Source organism: Tiliqua scincoides, chromosome 1 (genome assembly GCF_035046505.1).
Source record: "Tiliqua scincoides isolate rTilSci1 chromosome 1, rTilSci1.hap2, whole genome shotgun sequence".
In the NCBI taxonomy this organism is placed as follows: Eukaryota; Metazoa; Chordata; class Lepidosauria; order Squamata; family Scincidae; genus Tiliqua; species Tiliqua scincoides.
In genome coordinates this window covers 268,618,237-268,639,160 of record NC_089821.1, presented here as the reverse complement: position 1 = coordinate 268,639,160, position 20,924 = coordinate 268,618,237, and the positions used below count along the sequence as shown (strand labels likewise).

The window sequence follows — 20,924 nt, the reverse complement described above, 5'->3', positions numbered from 1 at the left end:
AGTGAGCGCAACCTGCAGGTCCTCCGAACTGCTCGCAGCAAAGTCCAACAGACTGCCAGGAGATGTGCTAACGACTACTGGCTCCAGCTCTGTTCCGAGATACAGATAGCAGCTGACACGGGCAACATCAAGGGGATGTATGATGGTATCAAGCAGGCCCTAGGTCCAACACAGAAGAAAATTGCCCCTCTGAAGTCTGCCACAGGCGAGGTCATCCAGGATCGGGCGCAGCAGATGGAACGCTGGGTGCAGCACTACTCTGAGCTATATTCCAGAGAAAATGTAGTCACCGAAGAAGCACTGAACAACATTGAGTGCCTGCCTGTGCTGGAAGAGCTTGACAGTGAACCAACCCTAGAAGAACTTCACGTGGCCCTGGACTCCCTTGCCTTTGGCAAGGCACCTGGAAAAGACAGCATCCCTGCTGAAGTCCTAAAATGCTGCAAAGAGATCATCGTCACTGAGCTGCATGAAATCCTCTGTCTCTGCTGGAGAGAAGGTGGAGTACCTCAAGACATGAGGGATGCAAACATCATCACGCTGTACAAGAACAAAGGTGACAGGGGTGACTGCAACAACTACCGCGGCATCTCTCTCCTTAGCGTTGTAGGAAAGCTGTTTGCCCGAGTTGTACTAAAGAGGCTCCAGGTACTTGCAGAGAGCGTCTATCCAGAATCGCAGTGTGGATTCCGAGCCAACAGGTCCACCACTGATATGGTATTCTCCCTTAGACAACTGCAGGAGAAATGCAGGGAACAACGACAGCCACTCTTTATAGCCTTCATAGATCTCACAAAGGCTTTCGACCTGGTCAGCAGAGACGGCCTCTTCAAGATTCTCCCCAAGATTGGATGTCCACCCAGGCTCCTCAGCATCATCAGATCTTTCCACAAGGACATGAAGGGCACTGTTGTCTTCGATGGCTCCACATCAGACCCTTTTGACATCCGAAGCGGAGTGAAGCAGGGCTGTGTTCTTGCACCAACCTTGTTTGGGATTTTCTTCGCTGTCCTGCTGAAGCAGGCCTTTGGAACTGCAACAGAAGGCATCTATCTCTGGACCAGATCAGACGGAAAGCTCTTCAACCTCTCCAGACTGAGAGCAAAATCCAAAGTCCAGCTGAAATGTCTGCGTGACTTCCTCTTTGCCGACGATGCAGCTGTCACTACCCACTCTGCCAAAGATCTCCAGCAGCTCATGGATCGTTTTAGCAAGGCCTGCCAAGATTTTGGACTGACAATCAGCCTGAAGAAAACACAGGTCATGGTTCAGGATGTGGACTCACCTCCCCGCATTACAATCTCTGAGCATGAACTGGAGGTTGTCCATGACTTTGTGTACCTTGGCTCAACGATCTCCGACACACATTCTCTCGATACCGAGCTAAACAAGCGCATCGGTAAAGCAGCTACCACGTTTTCCAGACTCACAAAGAGAGTCTGGTCCAACAAGAAGCTGACGGAACATACCAAGATCCAGGTCTACAGAGCTTGCGTCCTGAGTACACTTCTGTACTGCAGCGAGTCATGGACTCTTCGCTCACAACAGGAGAGGAAACTGAGCGCTTTCCACATGCGCTGCCTCCGACGCATCCTCGGTATCACCTGGCAGGACAAAGTTCCAAACAACACAGTCCTGTAACGTGCTGGAATCCCTAGCATGTATTCACTGCTGAAACAGAGACGCCTGCGTTGGCTTGGTCATGTCGTGAGAATGGATGATGGCCGGATCCCAAAGGATCTCCTCTATGGAGAACTCGTGCAAGGAAAGCGCCCTACAGGTAGACCACAGCTGCGATACAAGGACATCTGCAAGAGGGATCTGAAGGCCTTAGGGATGGACCTCAACAAGTGGGAAACCCTGGCCTCTGAGCGGCCCGCTTGGAGGCAGGCTGTGCAGCATGGCCTTTCCCAGTTTGAAGAGACACTTTGCCAACAGTCTGAGGCTAAGAGGCAAAGAAGGAAGGCCCATAGCCAGGGAGACAGACCAGGGACAGACTGCACTTGCTCCCGGTGTGGAAGGGATTGTCACTCCCGGATTGGCCTTTTCAGCCACACTAGACGCTGTGCCAGAACCACCTTTCAGAGCGCGATACCATAGTCTTTCGAGACTGAAGGTTGCCAATACAATACCTAGAATCAAAGAAAACTGAATTCAGCACACTTCATAAATAGCACACTTCATATTCAGCACACTTCATATGAACACTTCATATGCATTGAAAAACTTCAAAGAAACTGAACAGAATGCAAGTCAAGGAACATCAAACTACTGAATGAAAAAGTTAGGAGTGCGGGGAGCAAAAACCAGAGACTGGACTACTAACACAAGAAAATAATTTTTCTGTTGTTACTTCCATATATTTTTGATGTGCTAATCCATTAGGTGCCATGCTGTAACCCAGGGGTGTCAAACTTGTTTCATATCAAGGGCCAAATAGTATTCATGATGCCTGCTGAGGGCCAGAAGTGATGTCATTAGACAGGAAGTGATGTCATTAAACAGGTCATAACCAAAAGTATGTATTTTTTCTCACTTAGGAACTCACTAGCTGCAAATGACAGAAGAGAAAATATGTAGATCTTGATCATATTTCAAGATATGGGAGAGCCCTTTCAGCACTGCTCAACACTGCTCAGCCTCGGAGAGCCTGAGGGACAGATAAAAAGCTTTCGTGGGCCACAACCAGCCCCTGGGCCTTATGTTTGACACCCCTGATGTAACCAATGTACAAATTTGATCTATTAAGAAATATCCTAGAGAACCTTGGTACTTGTGTTAATCTTGGTTGATCACAAGCTGCATGAATCTATTTGCACACAATGTGGGAGGGCATACATAATACCCTAAGGTTTGGCCCCATGCCTTTCCACATGCGGGAGCAACATAAATGGCCAAAATGTAAACCAGATAATAGACTCCCTGCATCTCTGGTGAAGTTTTCTCTTGACCCCTGATTCATCACTGACCTGGTTCATCTCAATGTTTTTCTTTCTTTCTTTAGAACAGTTTGTATCCCATTTGGAGACTTCTGCAAACGTTACATTTTTTTCCCCCATTTCCCCTTATGCGCTCTGTTTTAATGAAGCATCCAGATAGGCTGCATTTCCCAGTAGGGTTCTCTGAATATTTTATGTCTCAGTTCATTTGGAGCATTTCTTTTTCACATGCAGATCTGGTTTGTCTTAAGCAGTGCGAGGTCAAGTAGAGAAAGGAGATATATTTTTAGACATCATAGGCTACAGGGGGAGGCAGGGAGTACAAACATACAGCCTGGTTTTTTTTACCAATATGATAGGGTTTTTTTCTTTTACTTTGTTTCTCCCTCTGTGGTTTCCACTCACCACCCAATTCTACATCTGTTTTTTCAGAAGCAAATCCAATTGAATTCAGTGATTATTTTTTTTCCTAAATCAGAATGCAAAGAATTGTGTCCCACAATCAATAAGTGAACTTGGGGGACTCTTTCCCTGTTGTTCATTTAATGTTTCCTAAAAGTCTCATCACTGTTACAAATGAGTGGCTGTAACAAGATCTTGGGGGTGGGGGTGGTTAGACCTTCAGTTTCTTTTCTTGACGTGCTTGATAAGAACAAGGAGGCCAAACCCTCAAGGTTTACAAAATGCAGATGTCAAAGTGCTGTTTGGCTCTGGTTCATTGCAGATTGAATTATTTATCTGTTTGTGTGGTTGTTTAATGCATTTTTCAACCACCATTCAGCATATGTTCTCAGGGCAGTGTATAATTGAAAGAATAAAACATTACAATAGAATACAACAACAAAACCATAAACGCACAGAAAGGCATATCCACAAACCATTCGTCTTTTTTAAACCCCTAGCTAGACAGGAATAAAAACTAGGACCCATCATTAACTAACACCTGATAACATTTAGCTGTATGGCAAAAGCCAAATAGTTTTTTAGTTGTACAATGTGGGTTTCTTAAAAAAAAAAAACCTCTAATATGGTTTCTGAATTGCCTTGAGCAAAAGAAAATATTTTAGAGATGTGGGTAATACATTTTAATGTAAATAATAAGAATGAAAAATCCTGGGAGATACATGTTATAATGAATGCTCGTAGTGGTGGTGGAAGGGAAGATTGTGCCTGCTGCCCTCACACCTGCTTCTTAGGCATGTTCACCCAAACTGTATGCACAAGCATACCCTGCCTTTTCCAGATTTCTTGATTGCATAGTGTGAGGAGTGAACGAGCAGGGCCCTTTGTCCCCGAAAAGGCGGTTGATCCACTTGGGGTGACCCACCTGGCCCTGGGTTTACTGGACCCGCTCTCAGCAAGTAAGCACTACGGGGCTGCTGGGCTAGATGGTGTAGGATCCCCACGTAAACAAGCATACCTAAGCCCAAATTAGGGCCCAATCCTATCCAACTTTCCAGCTCTGGTGTAGCCACAGTGTAACCCTGTGGTAAGGGAACACATGGTCCCATACCTTGAGAAGGCCCCAGTGACTGTCCCTCCACCACAGGATACAGCACATATCCCACTGGCACAACTGCACCAGCACTGGAAAATTGGATAGGATTAGGCCCTGAGTTGATGTAGGTGAGGGTGGTGGTAGAGGAGTATTTAGGTCAAGCAAATCAGGGCCAGAGGGAGAAAGAGAGGAAGAAGGTGGCAGCAAAGGAAAGATCTCCAGCAGCCTGGTACAGGCCCATATCAGGACAACCCCTTTGTCCCTCTCTGGGCAGGCAACCAGTTGGAAATGATCCCCCTGATCAAAGGATCCACAGATCAAAGCACCTGGGCACTCACCCTCCTGGGACATCCACTGGGTGATCAAGAGCAAGTAGGTGGTGTGTCAGCTGGTCCCACTATTGGAGGCAGTAGCTGGTACTGGCTATGCAGAGCAGGAAAGGCCTCTTACCAAGTTGATGCAGGAAACAGATGATCCACCTAGAGGAGATAGCCAGGCACAGACCCCAGAAGACGACATAACAGGTGGGAAGGCCAACCTGGGAGATACATCTGCAGGAGGGGCCAGACAGGTGCTGCTGTAAAGAGCAGAGATAAAAGAAATACTGTTGCAGAAAACCGAAAAGGTGAGAGTAATTTTCCCATCTTTGTTGGGGAACTTGGCCATGTCCATTGAATACTGCTCATGCCCCTTGACACATGGAAAGAACCTATATATTTACGGTTTGTATGTGCATAGGATCTTTCACAAGTTTGCTGAATGCGCCTGGGAATGTGCTTGGGAATGGGCAGGCTTGTGACTAGCAGAAGCAATCCCAGACTCCCCACTATGCATGTTAATTGTACTATGGAACAAGGGCTACAGTTTCCTTTGGAAGGAGCTTTTGAACATGTGGTACTAAAATTAAATTATTATCACTTAACTGAAACATCAAAATTCAACATTCATACACTTAGGGCACAATCTTAACCAGGTCTACTCAGAAGTAAGTCCTATTTTGTTCAATGGGGCTTACTCTCAGGAAAGTATGGTTAGGATTGCAGCCTTAGTCCCAAATCCTAACCAACTTTCCAGCCCAGTTGTGCCAAGGGGGCATGTGCAGTTGGGAGGCAGTCATGGAGGCCTCCTAGGGTAAGGGAATGTTTGTTCCCTTGAAGCTGCATTGCTCTTACCTCAGTGCTGGAAAGTTGGTTAGGATTATGCCCTTATTTGTATTAAAGAGGAGATGTCAGCAAGTGATGCCCTCACTTGCCTCATCAGTACCACTGATCCAACTAGTACAACAGGACCCACAACCTGTCATGGTTTGGCTTAAAATAAGGTGTACCACTGACACCATAGCATTTGCCTTTCTTCTGCCTGATTGCTCTGCTGCTCCTGAACCTGATCCTATCCCATCTCTATCCAGATCCTGGCTCCACCCTACAGCTCATGATTGCCTACTCTACACCTAATCTTGCCAAGATTTTCTCTGTGACCTGGCAGATGTACTTACATCCCGACAAACCTCTTGCAGTGGAAGTAGAATCATACAGCAGCTCTGACTACAGACTTCAATTTCCCATTAAGCCAACACTCAGGTTTCCCCTTCAGCCCTCATCAGCAGCATCTTTTCATACTTGTCAAATAATTAGGCCATTTTTACTGTCTTCTATCAATATTACCCCTGGGGGCTGGGGGTAAGAATAGGCCCTCAGTTTGGCTGTACTTGTCGTAACAGGCGACTAAACAGCCACCGGGTAGATGGGACTCGTCAGCCTGGGAAGGCAGCTGATCTGAGAGAAGGAAAACTCTGAGCCCAAACCTCCGCTGCCTTGTGGCTACATCCAGTTATGGAAAAGGCTTCAGGAGTCAACCTCGAGGCAAAATCCGGAGCCGGAGTCCCTGAGGCAGTTCATGGCTGAACACAGTCACGTTCTGGCAACTCCTGCGACGCCGCTGGAACCAACCGTATTGGCCTCTGCCTTTCCATTGGACCATTTCAGCGACGTGGAGAGGGGGGATTTGCTGCATGGGTAACAGCCTATCCTCCATACCTACTTTACCCAGGCTTTGCGCACTGGAGAGGACACTCTGTTCCAGAACCACCATTCAGAGCGTGACACCATAGTCTTCCGAGACTGAAGGATGCCAACAAATCAATATTAATAACCTTCAGTAATTGCACAATGCTTTCATATTTTCCTTCTTTTTCATCGGTCCACTACAGGGATTAGTTCCTTATTTGCATCTTTTTGGGAAGAATTTAACAAATGTTAATTTGTCATTTTTACCTCTCTATTTATTTCATTAAGTGTCAGAATAAAATGCATTTCCCAGAAGGCTGCTCTTCTCCTTTCATGTTTCCATCAGTGCTGAGATTTTCCTTGCTTTCATACCGAGCTGATTTTCCCCAAGCAGCATGGGGTCAAGAAATGAGGAGACACAGAGGAAGTTTGTGCATTGCAGGATACATTGAAAGTTACACTGTGAGGGGGAAAAGAGAGAAATAAATCAGAAATCCAGTGTAAGAAATCATTTAGACTTATAGAATCAGAATGGTCCAAGGACCAGACCAGAGCAGAAAAATGGCACTGAAATTTAGAAAGGTGAAATTCAAAGCAAATTTCAGGGCTCCTCGTAAGGAAAAAAAATCTGAGAATTTTTAGATTTTAGAGAGGTTTCAGATTGTTAGAGAGGGCCAGGGAGAGAAGACAGGCGGGTAGGACCAGAGCAGAGGGAGGCTGGAGCAGGGAGAGCCAGTGATAGGCAGAGGTGCAATGGTGGATGAAGAAGCCACCAATGCATAGCCAGGGGGACTTGAATACTTGGGGGCAGCCTGCGGGGAGGTGCTCTGAAAGGGGAAGGTCTGAGGGACAGCATATAGGTTGCACAGAGCTGATAAGGAGGAGGATTGTTCTTGGGCTCCAGAAGGCACCGGTGACCTCCAGTCTATCTACATAAGAACATAAGAGCAGCCCACACTGGATCAGGCCATAGGCCCATCTAGTCCAGCTTCCTGTATCTCACAGCGGCCCACCAAATGCCCCAGGGAGCACACCAGATAACAAGAAACCTCATTCTGGTGCCCTCCCTTGCATCTGGCATTCTGACATAACCCATTTCTAAAATCAGGAGGTTGCGCATACACATCATGGCTTGTAACCCGTAATGGATTTTTCCTCTAGAAACTTGTCCAATCCCCTTTTAAAGGCGTCCAGGCTAGACGCCATCACCACATCCTGTGGCAAGGAGTTCCACAGACCGACCACACACTGAATAAAGAAATATTTTCTTTTGTCTGTTCTAACTCTCCCAACACTCAATTTTAGTGGATGTCCCCTGGTTCTGGTGTTATGTGAGAGTGTAAAGAGCATCTCTCTATTCACTCTGTCCATCCCCTGCATAATTTTGTATGTCTCAATCATGCTATTGATCATCATAGTATCAATCATACTGCTATCTAAGCAGTAGCAGACGTCCGAAGGATGAACCCAGCCAAGGCCAGGGGAGGAGGAATGGTGGTACAGCAACCCATTCCCCACATGACTTTCTGAGACCCCTTCTTACCTCCAAGGACACTGTTTGTACTTGGGGGAGGGGGCAGTTTGATTGTTTCCCTTGCATTATTCCATTCTGTTATGGAAAGTATGCTTTCTACAAATGAAGAAAATAAGAGATATGTTGGAACAGATGCATGTGTCTAGTCCAGGATCCAGTTTCCCTTACTGCCCACAGGCAGAAACTCAAAAACAAAACATGAAGACAACTGCCCATCCTTTTAACCCCCCACCCACCCACTAATTGGTATTCAGTAACATGCTGCCTTTAAACATGGAGGCTGATAGCCATGGATGAACATCTCCTTCTTCATGAATCCCCTTTTAAAGCCATCAAAGCCAATGGCCATCCCCACACCTTACAGCAACAAAATTCTAAACTTAGTTACACATTTTGAAGAAATATTTTCTTCGCTCTGTCCTGAGTCTACTGCCCATCGGTTTCATTGTGGTGCCTTAAGAACTACTATTATGAGAGAAGAAGAAAAATTTCTCTGTCTACCTGGGCATCACCCAACTGGGCATCACCTACCTGGGCATAATTTTTATTATCTCCCATCCCCCTTAGTCATCTAAACTGATTAGAAAAACTGTTGAATTTACTTTGGCCTCTGCCAAAAGAGTAAACGAATTCAATGGTCCTTGATGACCTTCCCGTCTATGACCTAGTGACTCCATTTCAGCCTTGTGAATTCTCTGCTGATTTAGTGTCTGGTTTTCAACTGTGTCGTGCCTACAGACCTATTCATTCTCTTTCCCCAGTCAGAGTTTCTTTTAAGTACTATCAGATAGCAAGTCACAACTGTACAGCAATTTTTAGCACCTAAGCAACGGCTGAAAGTACATTCATTGAGATAATATATGTTTGTCTGGTGCCAATTAGTCCAGGTCAGAAGGAGAGACAGAGAGACTACTGTGTGCCTGCTGGTTTGTTTACATATCTTACTGAAATTCTTAGCAAGATCTGAAATGAAAAACAAGCAGCATTATCTCATATATGGGGCAACTATCAGCACATATGATTTGGAAACACTGTATGCACAACAAAGGCATTTCTTCTGAAGATGGTTTCTAAAACCCAGTTCCCACAGCCAGCAGATTATGTGGTAAATTTGTTCCTGGTCTATACTACTTCAGACTGCATGTGTGAGCCATGTGGTGGAATGTTCTTTGCAATATATATGATATGGTGGGCAATGTGATATAATGAGCACACTTGGACCTGGGTTTCCATCTGCTTAGCACAGACACACAGACAGCCCAATCCTCTCTGCCACCATCTGTTGAGGCAGTGGCCTCAAAATGGCAACCACTGTATTCCATAGGAGGGGGATGTCCAGGAGGACAATTGTTCCTTGTTCCTCCATGGCACGGGTGAGTCAACTTAGTCCTACCAGTGCTAAATAGCTGTTGTAAGTCCGCACTGCCCTGTGCTACAACATCAGGCCCAGGAAGAGGGTTAGAATATCGGTGACGCCACTGCTGCCAATCCTGCCCCCTCCCAGGACCCAAACGGCCTGTCTCCCACTTTAATTCCCACCTCCCCTGCCCCATTTCACTCCCTTCCTGCCTCCGTTCCGCTCTCCTGCTGCCTTTTCCTGCCTCTCCTATCATCGTATCTGCTCCAGTGAGTGAGGACTCCTCCGATGGTGGGGCCAGGAAGGTGTAGGCCTTCTTGCCAGCACTCCCAGCAGTGTGCTAACTTGTGTGCTGTTGGAGCACCTTTTGTGACAGGTACTGATTGCTTTATGGAAGTCAGAGCTGTCGCAAGAGGCTCACCATCATCGGGCAGCAAGGGCAGGATGGGGCCCTGAGTGACCTTAGGACAACTCCCTGTTTCAGTTCCCCATCTATAAAATGGGAATTTTACATATAACAAAAATAATGCTTGGGCCTCTGTGATACATATCTTGGTAATCTTTAAACTGGACTGCTGTGTAATCCTACACAAAATTAACTCTAATTAAATTGATCTGAAATACATTTGGACACTTCAATAGTTTGAATACAGCAGCCAGGTTGTGAGTTGGGGTGGGCATATAACATGGTACTAAAAGGGTACTGGATCCTAGATAGTTTCAAAGTGCTGATTTTAATCTTTAGGACTCTAAACCAGGAGCAAACAGAAGTAGATTGGGAACTACTTCAGTGGTTTGTGATAAAGCAGCAAGGGTTGCTACATCAGCTCTTTTTCCCCAGGCCCTTTTCTATCTGCTCAGCACTTTTACCTTCCTACAGAGGGAAGAGGGGGTTACATGATCTTCCTGGGGTAAGTTATTTCCACCATTGAGAGGCTTTCTCTTGCATAGTGCCCACCCATCCCACCTCTGTAGACAACAGGATACAGAGAAGGACCTTCCCTGACCTTCACAGCTGCAGACAAGAAAGGCAGGTAAGGGGTCAAACCAAAGAAGCAAGCCAGTCCTAAACATCTTGCATCACCTGAGGGCACATGGTGAAGCCACCTTGCTGAATCTAAGAAGGTGTACATCTGCTCAGTGCGTGGGTGGGACAGTTCCTGGGAATGCCATGTATGCCACCTTGACTTCCATGATGGAAATGGTGGGCAATGAATTATTTTAACAAAATCGAGGGAGCAAGCGGAGATTCCAAGTCAAATTCACGAAAGCAGACACTATTTAACAAGTGACAACAGGAGTGCTGACGTCTGTCAGCAGCTACAAGCAGTTCTCTGTGAAACTGGAATAAGAGAAAAGATCATCTCCCAAACTTAAGCAGGTTTGTGCACTTCTCACTAAACAAACTAAGGGCTGCATATATGTGTGGTTTTATAGCATATGCAACAACACTGCACCTTTTCTGAGATAAAGCCCAGGCCAAGTTGAGGTCTTCCCTGATGATGAATCCACATGATTCACCACTGCCCTTGAAGGCGGGGTTTCAGTAGAGGGAGTGATTATGAGATGTGCCGCCCAAAGGAGTAAGAGCTGCTCTTTCAATGACTGAGGGAGAAGGCAATGTAAAGGCAAGCATGCCTCTGTTTTGCCTCAGCCTGCTGCTTCTCTTGGGGGCTTGCTCAGGATGCCAGCATCCCATCTGCTGGTGCACGGAGAGGGCAGCATTTACTTGCCAGGAGAGCAAGGTGACCTATGTGCCACAGGACATCCCCAGAAACTCCACTGAACTGTGAGTAAGGAAGGCAAAACTGGCAAAATCTCTGACAAATTAATACAGCATCTGTTGGACTTGTCGTTTGGGGTCAGCTCCTCCTTTGACAAATCTGGCTGACCACTTTTCTGTGGCATTCCAGAAGTGCCACAGAAGTTTGTGAACTCTGTGGAGTTTGTGAACTCATCCAGGGCTGCCTGTGACTCTAGTACCATTCATCTCTTCCCCTAGGGCATTTTACAATCTGTGAGGAAAGTTAAGTGACATAGAAAAAAGTAAGTTTCCCTTGGCGGTAGGTGTTTTCAAAGTAATTTAAACACCTGGCATTTTCTCTTAAAAGCTCTTGCTTCAGTGCCACTGGAACTGAACAGTATCCGTTTGTCTGTTTAAAGAGAAGTACACTTGTCTGCAGTGAAAGAAATCTGGCAACAGGAGAGTAGTAGTATCATGAGAGTAGTAGTTTCACTGTAGAGACAAAATGTTTTATTTTCCTTAGCAAGGAGCTGGTTGTTTGCATGTATTATCGCCCAGCACTTGGTGGATTTTCTCCAAAAAGGAAAAAAAAAAGGCCTCAGCAACGTCAAAAAAAAAAGAAAAGAAAAGCATACACTCCTTATGGAGTAAAACAGTACAAGAACAGCTAATGAGAATAAATACCAAGAACACACTGTGTTGGATTTCTCAACCACAAGACATTTCTTAAAGTTCTCATTTATTTCTCACGGGCTGACAGAGCCAATGTTCTTTATCAGATGGTTTGCAGTTCTGTAATGCAAAGGCTACCATCAATATTTAACTGTGAACTCACTGAAATAAGATGGGGGGGGCTTTTTCCCTTAAAAACAAATGGCAATTGCTCAGAAGTACAGAAGAAGCTATGGAATAATTAAATTATTAATTTGATTTGATTACTTGGCATCCCCAAGTGAAGTGACCTGGATGGAAACATCCCCTTGTCTAAAACCCTGGGGAGTTGCTGCTTGAGCTTGATGGTCCAATGATCCAATGCAGCAATGACCTGACTCAGCAGAAGGCAGTTCCAGTTACAACTTCTCACTGTGCCTACCAGTGACACATAGCAAGAGTATAGCCCCAGCAATTGGAATCATATCCATAATGGTGCAAAAGTTCTGATACCATCTACTCCTCCCAACAGACTACATCATTGATGTGAACTAAGGACCCTGCCCTATGCCACATTAATGTTATGGCAATGAGTTGGTTGTCTGGGTCATAACGAGAATGGGGAAGCAAAGAGAATGTTCTCCAGCAAACCTCAATGCACTTAATGTACAACAAAACTGCAATGTACAGAATTTATACCAAAAGATGTTTTAAAAGAGAAAAATAACAAAGCTCAACTGTCACTGATGATATGTAATCTGACAAAATTGTATCTTTCCATGAAAGTACAAGTGGACACAAACAATAGATTATTTTCAGAGAGCTGAAAGTGGTATGAAGAAGGAGGCATCCTTTCCTGGGGCGTACACATTCATTTCTTTTGTCCCACTGTCACCTCCAATCAAATGTGCTTTGTAGGGTTTTGAAGCACTAAAAATTGTAAAACCCATGAACAGAGGCAGAACCAAGATGAGTATGCACACAGGCAATGGTTCTTTTATCAAACCACTGTCAAGTCTGCAGTAAACCATTAACTCCCTCCAGTCTGCATCCTTAAGCCCTTTAGGATATTAAAAAAAAAATCAATGTTGCAGGTTCAACTGCCTGGAAATCTTGTATGTCAGTTTTTGGGTGGTGGACAATTTCCTGAACTGAAAAGAAAGAAAAAACCTCCAATTTCTGGATTTCAGCCTATAGTGAATTATTCACATCACGTAATGAAGGCATTGGGTCAGTACAGACATTACTTACCTGGCTTTGCATAATTAGAACTACATGTTCCATAAGCACATACAGCCCATTCCCCTTCCAGTACACCATGGAACATTATTTAATTGAAGGGGGGGGGGGGTTATCTGAACCATCCCTCCACACTTGATTTAAACAGTGGTTTCAATTAATATTAGAATTTTGTGTAGAGGGGCAGTTTTGAGAATCATCACTAGGGCTGCCAACCCTCCAGGACTGTCCTGGACCCTCCAGGAATTAGCTTTAATTTCCAAGTGACCACAGAAAGCAGTCCTGGGAATTTTAACAGAGCCTCCAGAAATTTCCAACGTTTAATCTGGCTGGTAAATAAATCTCCAGAAATAGCTTCAGTCAGAGTTGGCAGCCCTACTGCACACATACATACAATTAAGCAACTGCTCTGGATCATGCCCAGAGGAGCATGGGATTCATACACTTAGCACATGCAGTCATAATTGCCTAAAAATGGAGCTGGTCAAATGACTATCATCTGAACCAGTTCCTAAAGTGTCAGAATACAAGATAACCTCTATACAGTGTGCCCCCATAACTATATTGTCTCTTATTTGGACATTGTATTTTACTGTTGCTAACCACCTTGGGCTTTTTATTGTAAGAGGAAAGGATGAGGTAAAAATGTTTTAAAATACAAGAACATCTCTTGGCATTTTAATATGTATTTATTTGATCTGTTCTGTTTTTCATCATTCAATAAAATATTATGAAGGTGTTTCATGTGAAAATAATAAAACATAATCCTAACTTTTTAAATAGACACTCAACAATTAATAAAACAGCCCAAAAAAAGACTGTTTTAAAGCAGTCCAATACTAAAATCTCATGTGATGTTAAAAGCCTGTAAAAGTAAAAGGTCTTTGCTGGGTCCTGAAATAACCCAGGGTAGAGCCTCCGTCTGCCTGAAGATAACATCCACAAGGTCGCCAGTTCGAGGCCACCGGCACCGTGTGGCACTTGGAGCAGCTGACAAGCTGAAGCCGAGCGATTCCATCTGCTCTGAGCATGGGAGGATGGAGGCCAGAATGTGAAGCCAGATCGGAATGAAACACCTGAATGTAGTGGTTCTTGAAAGAAAGAACCTTCTTTCAATTGTAAAAATCCCTATTTAATAAGGGATTTAAATAAAGCCTGCCTATGTAAACCGCCTTGAATAAAGTCTTGAATAAAGACCAAGAAAGGCGGTATATAAATACCTATATAAAAAAAAATAACCTGTACTGATTTTTTAATGCCATTAACTTACCACAGATATTCAAGTATATGTTGATCTCACAGATAAGTTGAGGGTAGGTTTTGAGTCAAACTCATGGAATTTTCTATGACCATCAGATAAGTCAGGGGTTAAACTTAGGGCACTCTCTGACTAATTTTGTCTGATTTTACTCAAGGCCAGATCCTGAAAAATAACCTACCAGTAATTGTTACCTAAGAACTGTACAGTCTCTAATTTATTAAAAATATAGTAAAAGATCTTAAGATACCAATATCCATCCTTGTCTGTTTGTCAACAAAGGTCTGGTTCTCCTAAGGTGACAGACCTGGTTCTAGACTAGCGTATCTCAACCAGTGGTATTCATACTACCAGTGGTACTTGAGGTGGTGTCTGGTGGTAATAATAATAATAATAATAATAATAATAATAATAATAATAATAATAATAATAATAATAGTAGTAGTAGTAGTAGTAGTAGTAGTAGTAGTAGTACAGGTATTTATATACCACCCTTCTTGGTCATCGGATTTCTCCTCAGACTTTATTCAAGGCGGTTTACATAGGCAGGCTATTTAAATCCCCGTAGGGATTTTTACAATTGAAAGAAAGTTCTATCTTTCAAGAACCACAACATTCAGATGTTTCTTTCTGATCTGGTTTCACATTCTGGCCTCCATCCTCCCACGCTCAGAGCAGATGGAATAACTCGGCTCAGCTTGTCAGCTGCTTCAAGGTCGCACGGTGCCAGTGGCCTCAAACTGGTGACCTGTGGATGTTATCTTCAGGCAAACGGAGGCTCTACCCTCTAGACCAGACCTCCTGACCAGACCCCTGCCGCCCGGCAGTGAGACCAGCAATGCAATACAACACGCAGCAGTAAGAGACTCGGCTTGGTGGGCAGAGCTCCAGCATGTGCTTTTCGTGCACTCAAAAAAGCCCTCTGGTTCACCCTGAGCCTCTTACTGGTGTTGATCATGTTGTGTCTGGCCTCCCAATTTAGAAGTAACTGGTGATGACATCATTGCCATGTACTTCCAGTGGTACTTCCAATAGGTGAACCATGTGAAGAGGTTCAGTGAGGGAGAAACAATTGAGAAATGCTGTTCTAGACTGTAGCATTTCCAGCTTACATGATTCATAGAAGAAGCTGGGCTGGGTCTCTCCTGGTGTCTAGTTTTCCACGTGAAGAGATTTTGTATATGGAGAAGCATTTGCTTGTATGAGTCCTCCCTGAAATGGAATAACCCAGGAAAGTTTAACATCCCTGAGAGAACTAGACCAAAGTTACCTCAGGAAAGTTGTACTCCCTGGCCTGCCAGCTGGGGAAGGCTTCCTGGCCATGTGCAGCCACACACGCATCTCCTTCCCATTTCAAATTTTACAGCATCCACATAAATGCCACTGAAAAGCTCTGCTCAGTGGTGGTACTTGTACTCCATGTGGAAGGCACCATGGTTCAACATTTCTTACTATTTGTGTCCATAGGGTGTATGAGGCTAGAGCATTTAGGGGTTATCGTTTTTGTTGGCTCTCAAATGGAAGAGATTTTTCTTTAATTCCATATGAAGTGGTAACTTTCAGATTTTTGAACTCCTTAATTATATTTAACAGGGCCGGCCTTAGGAGCTGCTGGGCCCAACACTTTTGCAGGCCCCCCCTTTAATTTTGCAGGGCCCCCTCTACTAATCTTTTTAGCTCTTAACTTGAATAAAGCCAAACCAAGAAAAAAAATCTGTTACTTCTATGCAAGCGGATAGGACTCCTATACCTTTAGTGGTTGTGCAGAATAGGTTCCTGGGAGGTCAGCTAGAGGGAGGAATGAGTGTGCACCCAGCCCACAACACTCCCCGACTCTCGCCCATTGCTGCTTCATCCAAAGCAGCCCATTCCGGAGCAAGACGGGGGAGAGGATGATGCCGGGAGCTGCAAGGGAGGGAAAGAGTTAGGTGCAGATACTGCCGTCTTCATGGCACCAATTTAGGCTAAGTCGAAGCAGCAGTGGGTGGGAGCTGCTTCCAAAGTGACCCAACTTTGGGTCAGCAGGGAGCAGTGGTGGGCAGAAGGGCATTGCAGGGCCTCCACTATGCACAGCCCAAGCAGACAAAATCTCCCCAATTGCCTAAAAGTCGGCCCTGATTTTTAATATAAAGGTCACACCAGAACTTGTTTTCTTTTTGCTGTTTTACCTCAAAGTTTTTATGCATTTTTAGAACCCATATTTCTTTTTCTTGCTTCCATTTATCTATAGTTCTATAATTATGATACATCATTTGAGCAACTGCACACCCATAAACTTTGACTGTGTATTAAATATCACTCTTCCTGACTGTAAACCTCATGGATAACATAGATTTACTGTTTTCTTCTCCTTCTCTTTGGAGCTAGGGATATATGAAACCCTTCTGGGAAATAGCTGTAGCCTTCTTGAAACCTTTTTCCTCACATAAATTTCCTTCAAACATTGCCTGAGAAAAAATCTTGTTACAATGTAGAAATGGGCAGCCGTCCACCCACCCTTGACAAAATTTCACTAGTACTTCCAGACAGGCTCTTGGTCTTTTCCTGAAACTCTTAAATATTTCACCTGAAGAAAAACCCCTAAATTTGCTCTGAATTTCTATGTAGACTAAATTTTGGTGCTATATATAACATTTGTCCTCCTCATCTGTTGTTCTCATCTGTCCCTATGTGAAACTAATCACTCAACAGTCCCAAATTGGAACAAAGGCAGATGGGAAAGAGAGGGAAAGAGAGGCCATTCATCAATCCCAAATAGGGGGGATACCTATGTGCAAAAATACTGAGCCTAAACACGTTTTTTGAATGTTTATAACCACTGGTAGAATGCCTTCTTCTAAAATATTTGGAGCACTGTGAAAGGTAACAATGATCCTCTAGGACAGGGGTGCCCAAACCCCAGCCCTGGGGCCACATGCGACCCTCAAGGCCTCTCAATGCAGCCCTCAAGAGCCCCCAGTCTCCAATGAGCCTCTGGCCCTCCGGAGATTCGTTGCAGCCCGCACTGGCCCGACACAACTGCTCTTAGTGTGAAGGCAACTGTTTGACCTCTTTGCGTGAGCTGTGGGATGAGGGCTTCCTCCACTGCTTGCTGTTTCACGTCTGTGATGCAGTAGCGGCAGCAAAGGAAAGACCAGCCTTGCTTTGTGCAAGGCCTTTTATAGGCCTTGAGCTATTGCAAGACCTTCATTCATTCATATAAGTTCATCTTTAATATATTCATTTATGTAAACTTATGTAAACTTATTCAAATTTTAAATGTAAATTAATTCTTTCTTTCCCCGGCCCCTGACGCAGCGTCAGAGAGATGATGTGGCCCTCCTGTCAAAAACTTTGGACACCCCTGCTCTAGGAGGGGACATTTCAGTCACCCTGCTCTTGGCACCAAATTATCTTGCTCAGACACAGTTCCTTCCAGTAAGCACTTAGGTCTAACATGAATTCTGTCTGTGTCCAAAACAGAATAGCTTTAGATGGCTTTAAAAAGATGTTAGACAAATTAATTGGGGGACAAGTCTTTCAATAGCTACCATTCATGATGATAAGATACTATCTCCAAGTCCAGAGACAATATACATCTGAGTATCAGTTGCTGGATAGCAAAAGAAGAGGGCTCTTTATCAACATGTCCCACTACTGGAGTTTCTCAAATGCATCTGCCTGACCACTTTTGAAAACAGGATAGTGGACTAGATGGGCTTTTGTCTGATCCAGCAGAACCTTTCTCATGTAATTCTCTTTTCCCCTTGGGGATTATTAATTATAATGTTTAAGACCAAAGAAAGTAACTCAGACTTCCAACATTAACTTGTTATATTCCCCTTACTATTAAGTAAGGTTTCAAGCATCAGCGATTTCGACTGTGGAATGATAGTGGTGATGGAGAAGACATAAATAAATCTGCCCACAGGCATTAACCCAAAGACCAGGACAGAGTCTTTGGGCAAAGATAAGAAGGAAAGTTAAGTTTTCAATATTGGAGGAATGTGCCATAGAGGAGACAGTTGCAGTTTGGGTGGTCTATACTGGGTGGGGAAACTTTCAACTTTAGGGATACTGGACCTTTAGCAATTGTATAGAAGAGGGAATTTCACAGATGACAAGCTGTACCTGCTGAAAGTCTCTCTCCTACACAATTGTTAAAAGTCCAGAATCCATAAAATTGAAAGTTTGTCCTCCCCTGGTCTATACTGTAGCAATACCTCATAGGAATACTGATCAGTCTGCACTCTACAGCCTCCTCTTGGTAATCAAGACGTCACTCTTGATCCCATTCTCTTCATCTTTCTTTCTTTCTTTCTTTCTTTCTTTCTTTCTTTCTTTCTTTCTTTCTTTCTTTCTTTCTTTCTTATTCCTAGTGATCTGGGAAAGATGGAGGAAATAACTAGGTTAACTACTTAGGAATTGATGGGCATCACTCATGCCTTCTGATGGTAACAATACCCTTGTGCTTAATCATTGAAAAAGAATGGGCATGATTCAGTCAAAATTAAGATACTCTCATGTCCTGTTGATTTCAGTGAGAGCTAAGCATGTACTTAGATGTCTCTCATTGAAACCTACAGGATCTACTCATATATAAAATCCCATTGATTTTGATGAGATCTACAGAAGCACAATCATGTTTAAAACTAGGCCCTTAAGCGCTTGTAACTAACCAGATTGTGTTTTGTGCTTGCACCATTTAGAAATGATGAATAATATTTCAAGGAGATTTTGCATTCCATCTAACTATCTACTAGGTCCACTACTGTTATGGCCATGGAAGTTACTTTTGCCACAATCCTATGTGTGTCTACTCAGAAATAACAACTATTGTGTTCTACAGGACTTATTCCTGGGAATGTGTGTATAAGATTGAAGTCTTTGTTTCTTGTGTCTGGAGTGGCTGATCATAGTAATGAGGTTGTTTGACATCCTTGCCATGATTAGCACTTGAGGTTCGTATACCACTACAGCAAGGGTCTCCAAACTTTTTGGCCAGAGGGCCGCATCAAATATCTGGCGTGGTGTTGAGGGCCGGAAAAAAAAAACTTAAATATAAAATTTAAATAAATAAATTAGAGATGGAACTTAGATGAATGAATAAATGAATGAATGGGTCATTCATTCAACCTCTTTGGCCATCAGAACACCCTCCAGACACAATCAGAGCACAGTTCTGGTCATGTTCAGTTGAGTGGGCCAGAGGCTTTCAGGGGACATTGGCCGTGGGCTGGAAAGAGGCTTGCTGCAGGTCACATCTGGCCCCCAGGCTGGGGTTTGGAGACCCCTGCACTACAGGTATAACCTAATTATCCACATATTTTTCACCCATGGTTTTATCTTACCACAATAAGAAGGGCCCTTTAAATTAAAGAAAAAAATCATTTAACAAAAGCCTCGTTAATGGGAGAGAGGGCAGCCGGCTGACAATCCATCAATCTTTCACTCTCCAGGCACTTAGAACAGCTTCACTCCAAGGCAAGAGACCCATCTCTTCCCCCTGAGCATGTGAAAGAATGCTAAATGGCAGTTATTATCACCTCCTCCATTCTCCTCCCCCCCCCCCCCCCGCACTGCAGCTCTTGGTGAAGGGAGGGATTGCTGCCTTGGAGTAAAGCCTTTCTAAGTGCCTGGAGAGAGACTGATTGTCTGCTTGATGCATTACAAAGGTCAGCAAGGTTGTTTATAAATCACTGAGCAAAGGGAATTGATTAATGCGCTTTTTGCCATCCACATGAGTTCTGGGAACGGAACCCTCCCGAATAGCTAAATTCAATCTGTACATATCACCCTAGGAAGTACTGTTAATAGCAGCTTCTATGACAGTGAGCACTGCAGTACCCAGCAACTATTCCTGAGTGCATGCTTCTCAGCAGGAAATGTTTAGCCCTATTCTACCACCTCTCCTCCTTTGATGATGAAAATGGGAGCAAATGAAGTATTCTTCTAATTTCTCTTCAGGTTTGACATGGGTAGGCTGAGATCAAAACACTATTGTCTTTAGTTAGGAGATATATTTCTTGATGGGGTTGTAGGCATGTATAGTTTCAATACTTTATGTTCTTACAAATTTAATAAGCAATCAAAATTGCAGGAGACTGTCAGTGCTTTCTGGCTAATCACTACTGAGTCAAGATCAAGAGAAGCCGAAATAAAAAACTTGAGCAGATCTCTGCTACCAATTGCCCAGTTTTACCTTCAAGAAACAATGTTTAAAACTTTCTTGTTGATGAGGAACTCTTAGAGTGGCTATGCACTTTAAGATTTAAATTTATAATTCAGAAATATTTATGAGATGTTTGTCCAGTCATTTTTGCTTTCTGTTCTTTAAAACATTAGAAGGAGAGATAAGTAATTTTGCTTTAATTAAATTCCAAGCAATTTTGATTCACCAACACATACCTTCTTTTATTGCCCTTTACCTAAAATATTCCAGATATTCACAGGAAAGGCTGCCAATTAAGCAAATACATGCAGTTTTGGACACAGAGCATTTTGTAAACTATTCACCTGTAAAATCTCTAGCCTGATGCTTGAAACAGTGGGCTTGGGTGGCTGCTTACAAGTAGATTTAGGTCCCAATCCTATCCGACTTTCCAGCACCAGTGAAGCCACAATGCAGCCCTGAGGTAAGGGCACAAATGAGGAGGCCTCTGCCTCCCCAACACAGGAAGCAGTGCATACCCATTGGCATAGTAGCCCTGGCATTGGAA

The 20,924-nt window shown here is 43.9% G+C and overlaps 1 protein-coding gene across 1 annotated transcript in view; it reads left to right on the top strand.

The window, feature by feature from the left end:
• Positions 1 to 10,968: 10,968 nt before the first annotated feature.
• LOC136636690 (follicle-stimulating hormone receptor-like) overlaps positions 10,969 to 20,924 on the top strand; it is a 101,532-nt gene continuing 91,576 nt past the window's right edge. Inside the window, exon 1 of the mRNA XM_066611896.1 lies at positions 10,969 to 11,123. Coding sequence (XP_066467993.1) covers positions 10,969 to 11,123 — 155 coding nt within the window. The remainder of the gene's footprint in view (positions 11,124 to 20,924) is intronic.